Genomic DNA, 7,521 nt, shown 5'->3' with positions numbered 1-7,521 from the left:
TTCCGCGTTCATTTCTGTGTGATACGCATGGGTACTAGCTGGCCGCACGAGACAAAGGGTACAATATATACCAGGTAATGTTTTTTTAGCTGCACCAAATTTTTGAATTGTCTGTGGCAGATAGCGCAACTTTAACCCATGAGCTAAATTACTCGATGAGGCAGCTATTACTTCCACGAGAAATCAAAATGCATAATTGAACAATTAACATAATTACACTAATTAAATTTTCAATTATATACTTTACGGCATATATTGCAATTTACGAATTATAGCCGGTGAGCACGAAAGGCCTGTACACTTGGAACGAATTCTCAGCACTACGCCAGTTTCGAGATGCATGAAACGTCAATGCATAAAGCAGCGTTTTTTTTTTTTTTTAAGTGGAACAACAATGCCTTTTTTTTTCCCGCAACATTGACGGCGCATATCTCTAAACTGGTATATATATTCTTTATTTTTCTTGTACCAGTGCGAGAGAGAGAGAGAGAGAGAGATAGCACTGGTACAAGAAAAATAATGAATTAAGCAATATATTGCACTCTACGTGTGTGTTGGCCGCTCGTTTGCCCCTTCTTTTGCAGTATTTTCTTCTCTTCAAGGATGTCGCCTTACCAACTAGCTCTTACAAGTGCTAGTACCTCTTGACAAGGCTACTGACAGGAAAGGTGTAATGCTACTTTGTGCAGACAAGAACCGAGACAATGAAATACGTTGAAAATTCGCGGCAAAACTTTGAAAATTCTTATTGGCCACGTAGCGCCACCTTTTGCTGCAATGGGGAACAGTGCGCCTAGTTACATTTTGGTTTTCGCCAACGCCTTGTTTTCGCCTTCACTTGTCCAAATTACAAATAAGGTGCTCACACTGTCATTATAGAACAACAACGTGGGTGTCTGGCTTATTATGTTGCTGTAGGGGTGCAGCCATTAAAAAAATGAAACAAGAAAAAGAAAAGCAATACAGAAACTAGCTGATCCATAACCGCTTGGGCCAAGCTCTCAAAGATGGCCGGCTCGGATCGGTGAATCGGTTCGCGCAAGCGACCGCGTGTTTCCGCTGTTTACCGCGGGTAGTATTTATTATTTCGAGCTTTTTTTAGTGCTTGGCAGAGCGATGGACCGAGCTCAGAGGAACCACGCCACTCAGAGCTCGAGGCTAGCAGCCCATCGCTTGAACCATACCATAGATTAAGTGCTGCTGTATGTCATCCAAAACACCTCTCGGGTAACGAAGAATGAAACACAACATGGCTGCGTCTCTGAGTTCACAGGAAGAGCAGGTAAAGCTGTCATTTTTCTGTGAATGCTGTTAAACAGGGCGGATACGATGGTTCCGTTTTGTGCACCGAACTAGTCACGTTGGGTACGCCGCTACTTGTCATTCGCTGTCTTGTGCTGTCCTCGCAAATTGCGTTATCATCACACGAAACCACTCGAGGTACCTGCGACTATTGGGTTCCACCACCTGCTCTCTTTCTCGTTTTCTTTTCCTTAGTTTACTACGACTCAGTGTTGGTCGCGTAGTAGTTCTGGCACCACGCTAGACAGCTTCACTTGTGAATAGACGGAAGAAGTAGAAGTACGGCTACCTTGCAAGCCTGACTTCGTCCATGTTTTGTGACATGATGTTCGTGCGCAGTGATCATCATCTATGTTCTTGTACTTCCTGCTCAATTAGACCGCAAGTGACGCTAGGGAACAGTTCAGGTTATGGTTATATTGGTTTGAAACATACCACGGGGGGTAACGAACGATCCGTTCGTCGAGATTGTCTGACAAGTTGGAACCCCGTCCTTATTCTGAACTTTGCGTGTTGTAATCTTATCAGTATCATATTTTGTGCATTCCTATTAGTGTGTGTCTGTCTGTGCATTATATTGCGAACGACTACATTAGGGTTTGGCCAAACTATCTAGTTTCGATATATGGTTAGCTTCTCATACTGGGAGTGACATTTGTGTCTATCACAAATGGGAATGGGTTATTGACTCCGCCCGAATATTTAAACTTTGCATGTTCGCCTCTTGAGTCCTGACTCGCAGATGTATGCAGAACATGCGATTTCTGCATTGTCTTCGGCCGCAAATAAGAGCATGCGTGTGTATCAGTGCCGCATCTAAATAAGACTTTCCTTGACTAACACGAAAATGTTTCTGCACTGTACTGGAAACAAATTATCTGTGAGCATGATTTGTTCTTAGAGGCCACGCAGCTTTTGCAGGTACTTAGCTTTATATCCTGCGGTGCCAAGAAGTGTTTTCATTGACATTGTAGTGCTTGTCTGCTGCAAATCACACGCCTAGAGTTACCTAGGCTGGCCTCCAGCACCCTTACATTGGCCTTAAGTGTAGCCTCAATGCAGAAAAGAAATGAAGTGTGCCGTGTGGAAAGACTTGGGGGGGATGAGTGATTCCTGACCTGTGCACCTTATGAGACACAAGGCATGTGCAGGCTAGCAGTGAGTGCACCCGAGAATTAGCTCTGCTTAAAGTCTCGCGGAATAAGAATGGCATGTATGCCGGTAGACAGCATTTGCTAACAAACTGCTTTGCGAGAAAAGCACTGAGAACTCAAAGGTATGGGTATGGTATGGTATAGTATAGGTATGGGTATGGTATGGGTATGGTATGGTATGGGCAGGTATGGGTGTACGAAAAGTAACTGGGCAGTGGAAATGGCGGTCTTAAAATTTGTAGTTTTAATTATGGAAGTGCAGTGGTCACTACAGGAGATTTTGAATCTGTCCGCTGCCACCTTGAAGACATGCCTGCAAAAGAAGCTACATAGTGCTTAACACTCTGTGCTGGGTTGCTGGAGTTTGCACAATGTGCTGGGTAATGGCTATCTGTAGCTTCTGCATTGTGTGGGAATCGTTCTCATGCACCCATCGTTTGCGTGCATCTCACAGACGCTATCAAACTACAGGTCTTGTGCTATCATATCGAACGTGAAACTGTGATGTCATTCACAAGTGGCTTATCTATATTCTTACTGCACAGTTTTTCAGACACCTAGTAGCACATGCTACTGTTAAAGGTGCACTGAAACACTTTTCAAGGAACCCGAGAAATGGAATGCCTTTTAGTGAATATATTTCTGAAGGAATGTTTGAGAGAAACCTAATATAAGCAGAGATAAGAGTACAATGTTTAAATTCTACAACTCATTGGTTCCTCTCAACTGGGGCAGTGCCAATAGCAACACCATGCCTACCGCTCCTTTTTTTTTTCTTTGTGCAGTGTGCTTATGGTAACCTTTCAAGGTTGACGAACACCTGCCGTGGTGGCGTAGTGGTTTGGGTGTTGTGCTGCTAAGCCTGAAGGCGCGAGATCGAATCACGGCCAAGGTGGCTGGATTTCGATGAGGGGGAAATGCAAAAACGCCTGTGTACCATGCATTAGGTGCACATTAAAAAACCCCAGTCGGTCAAAGTTAATGCGGAATCCGCCGCTGTGGCATACCTCATAGTCATATCGTGGTTTTGGCATGTAAAACTCCAAAATTTAAATTTAAATTGTCTAACAAAGGTGCTAGAAAGTGACAGAAGGGTGGTGACAGGACGGTGGGATGCATTTGCTGCCCCTTCCCCCTTTCCTAGAAGATTGGAAGGGTGCTTGTGAGTAACCTGTGGTTGTGAATAATTGCTCAATGGTTACTGTCTATGGGCCATCACACTGGCTGTAATGTCATTGCTGACTGAATAAAGCAGGAGAGAGAGAGCAAGCAATAAATTATGTGAGGTTGTAGGGTCCCTGATGCATGCAGCAAAGTAAAATTTGACTTGCATGTTCATGGCAGCATTGTATGCAGAGCAGGAAAATTTCTTTTAGCATGTTCAAAACGTATTTCAGTGCCCTTTTTATGGCAGCAGCTGTTTAGTTGTGTGACATGCCCTTAGAACCTCATAGTGGATTAGTCAATGTCCTCCTTGAACTTCTGCAGATGAGAAGAGCTCAAGTAGCTCAGATTTCTGTATCACAGGTTCATTCCTACTATCTCACTCTCTGTGTATTGGTGTTCCTTTGAAATTGCCCTCAAAAGGTTGAGCTTGAAGGAGTTTCATAAATGCTATGCATTCTCTTCTCTCAACAGCTGGTGAAGGAATTTATGAAAGTGGTGAATGAACAGAGGTTGAGTCACAGTGCAGGGCCTTTGACGTGGAATGCTGCTGTCAAATTCATGATGGCCCGAAAGTTTGACATTCGCCGAGCCCTGTCCCTGTATGAAGCTCACGAGGTAGTGTCTCATTAATGTTCAGTATTGCATGAGCTGAGCAGTATCTGAGCTGAGCAGCATCTCACTCAGTACATTATTTTTTTTTCTTTCTTCATTTTTTTTTCACCACAGATCACTCGATATCGAGAAGGGCTGTGCACTTTTGACCCTACAACTGATCCCTTAAAAGGGGAACTGGAAACTGGGAAGTTCACAGTCTTGGTGAGCTTTCCACTTTCTTTTGCATACTTCCTTTAGTTTGCTCGTTCTTGCCTTGTTGCAAAGGATCGAGCATTGTAATCACAACTGCACAGAGGTGATTTAACATATAGTGCTTTTCTTCTGTCTTATTACTACTGCACTGCCTGCAGCCGACACGAGACAGTTCCGGAGCTGCCATCACCATGTTCACAGCGAGCAAGCACTGGCCATTGCAGAGTTCGCACAAGGTCACCCTACAAGGTGTTGTCTACCAACTAGACGTGGCCTTGGAGAGGTGTGTGCTTTTTTACTGATCAAAGCTAACCACTTATGTGCCCACATCTGGAAGCAGCATTGAAGTCTGCTGATGTAACACAAAACGAGTAGCGCCTTGTCAGTGATAGGCATTCATTAACCCCTTAACTGCTGATGACGAGGTAAGTTGTCATGAACTCGTGTGTATATGTCACATGTGTATATGGGCAGTCTCTTTACAAATAAATAATGCAAAACGACTTGTGCTGTTTTTATTTTCAACAAGACCAGTAAAATTTAAATAGGCATTCCTGGTATCATATGTTTAAAAAAAAATTGGTGCGAAATTGCATGTCCAATAAAATTGCGCACTTCTAAAACATTTTTAAAATTTGTCGTGGCAGTTAACTTTTTCCTTACCGCGCCTATTGGGAATCGGTAGCCCGCTATTGATAGTTTGAAACACAGTTTTCGATACCTTCCGCACCGCTCACAGACACACTGCACCATCAGACGTGAAGGTGGCTAACTATATTATTGTTTTCTAAGCAGTTTGCATTTTTCCCGCTTGGTGGTAATTTTTTAACGCGCTCCGAAGTTTTGTGATCGTCAATAGAAAGTAAAGATAGCCACCTCCAGCAGCGGCGCGCGTGCTTTGAAAGATCGTAGATCTCGTGATTGCGCTGCGTTTGCGGCTGATTTTATCGATGCATCCAGCAGCAGCGAGTCTGAGGATGCTGCCTTTTCGTCGGACTTTGACTCTGAAAGCGACTACGATGCAAACCAGCCCGGAACATCGGCGGCCGCAGCACGGCACGCCTCTTCAATGAAAAATTTTGATTTTTTTCGGAGACTGTGCTTATTAGACGACAATACATTTTGTATATCTCATTATTTTTGTAACATTTTTTCTTAGTAGATACAAGCGTGTCTTAACAAACTTTGTTCAGTTTTTTCCCACAATCTTGATACTGGCAATTTTTATCTTTTTTATGACATACCTAATTAATAAAACTTTCATGCATGAAAAGTGCATTCATTCTGCTTTTTGTTTATGTATTACATAAAATATTCAGTGCAGTAGCTCCTTCAGAAAAAAAGTCTCGCGTAACCCACAAAAGACACCCATTTTCCTCACGGTAGGGAAGGAGTTAAGGGAATAAGAACATATAAAAATCAACAAAGAAAGAGAAAGGGAAATCAGTCGTTTTCATGCCTGGGTCCTGCCACTTTAGAAAATAATGCTTCCATAGATGACACTATCAGTGCTAAGGTCATTGATGTGCTATGGCACAGCTGTTATAGTACATGATGGAGACATAAACAAGCACCAGGGACGAGGAAGCTAAGGGAAGTTGGAGGGATTATGTAAAATACAGGAAAAGATACAGCAAGAAAAAAGTAAATAGTCACACGAAACAAGCTTGCAGACTGGAGCGAAAAGTACGTAGCGGTTATGTCACTGTGTAGCAAGGAAGTCGATTGGGAATAGATGGTGACATTTAGCCACGCACAGCAGTGCAATGGACGCGAGTAGCATATTTATGTTGTCAACAAGTAATCCTGTTTTCATTTTTTAACCCTTTAACCACCAAGCCTGAGCTGTACTTGTCCTGGCTGTTTGCACCAATATCGGCAAGGACGAGCCATACTCATCCAGGTCACAGCCTTTTCTGCTTTGCTTATTGGAGATGAGCCGCGCTCATCAGCTCAGTTCACATCTTGCAATTGAGTTTCGGCCTTTGAACATACTCTTTCATGATTTCAATTCTTTTCATTATCATATGTGCAGATAATTATGCTTGAACCTTACAAATGTGGTGAGGGGAGGTCTCTTTTCTTGAAGTTAGACGTCTTCCATTAATATTTTGCGAGAATATAAGAGATAAGCCACAAATGTAATGCATTTTTTTAATATAGATACAATGTACAATAATTTGTTAAAAATATTATTATGTGCACATATTTTTGAAAAAACTGGGAAGTTAAATGCTTCTGGTACAAACCTGCTGCACAATAGATGGTATGCATAGGCATGTAATTGTTCTGAATTCGTCTCTATAACTTCTAATTTTCTGTTTTGGCCTAAGGTCGATTACACAGCAATGTTCTGCTGGCTGCCTTTGATATTGTGTTGTCTTGCATGCATCCAATTGCAATTGCCATGTTCAGAAAAGTTGTCCGTCCAGATGCTGGCAATGTGAACACTAGGAAACTATATGTGATTTGCGGGAGGTTGAAATGACTTAAGTGCAATGCCACAATTCATCGCACCGGCATGCAACCGTTGACAGGCAATAAATAGCCCAACACATTTCCCTGCCTTGTTGACTTGCCCAGGCCTTCTTTCAACTACCACTTGCTGCCTTCTGTAACCTTAGGTTACTTCACAGTTATGTTGTGCTGCATGTTACACTAAAAGAAAAATAAAGGGCAACATAAATGAAAGTAGGAAAATGCCAATCATGAACATGCATCACTTAGCCCCATTTATTGCATTGAAATCAGAAATCAATCAATCAATCATTATTTCGCATTCATTCACTTGCAAAAAATGAACGCTGGGACAAGAAATAAAAGCTGCTTGTTTGCAGCCTGACAAGGTTCTTGCTCCCTATTCATGACGAGGACACAATAAAGTTTTTGCACTTTAGTGTGTGCAGTGCACAATCTATGACAGAGTGTAAGTGAAAATGTGTAAGGTGAAATGTACAATCAGTGTTACAAAGCAGTGTGTTTAGTCAGTACAAATGGCATGTATGAATACACAGTATATAATAGACATACATAATTAGTTTCGTTTGCTGAAGGTTAAGAACTTATCATAGTAACATCCGAATAACATACG

The 7,521-nt window shown here is 42.3% G+C and overlaps 1 protein-coding gene across 1 annotated transcript in view; it reads left to right on the top strand.

Annotated features, from left to right (window-relative positions):
* Positions 1-977: 977 nt before the first annotated feature.
* The window catches only part of LOC119442377 (tyrosine-protein phosphatase non-receptor type 9), a 60,945-nt gene continuing 54,401 nt past the window's right edge, over positions 978-7,521 (top strand). The window contains exons 1-4 of the mRNA XM_037707232.2: positions 978-1,282; positions 4,095-4,238; positions 4,350-4,439; positions 4,589-4,713. Coding sequence (XP_037563160.1) covers positions 1,238-1,282; positions 4,095-4,238; positions 4,350-4,439; positions 4,589-4,713 — 404 coding nt within the window. The 5' untranslated portion in view covers positions 978-1,237. The remainder of the gene's footprint in view (positions 1,283-4,094; positions 4,239-4,349; positions 4,440-4,588; positions 4,714-7,521) is intronic.

This window comes from Dermacentor silvarum, chromosome 2 (assembly GCF_013339745.2).
Source record: "Dermacentor silvarum isolate Dsil-2018 chromosome 2, BIME_Dsil_1.4, whole genome shotgun sequence".
Classification (NCBI taxonomy): domain Eukaryota; kingdom Metazoa; phylum Arthropoda; class Arachnida; order Ixodida; family Ixodidae; genus Dermacentor; species Dermacentor silvarum.
This window is presented reverse-complemented; position numbering and strand designations above follow the sequence as displayed.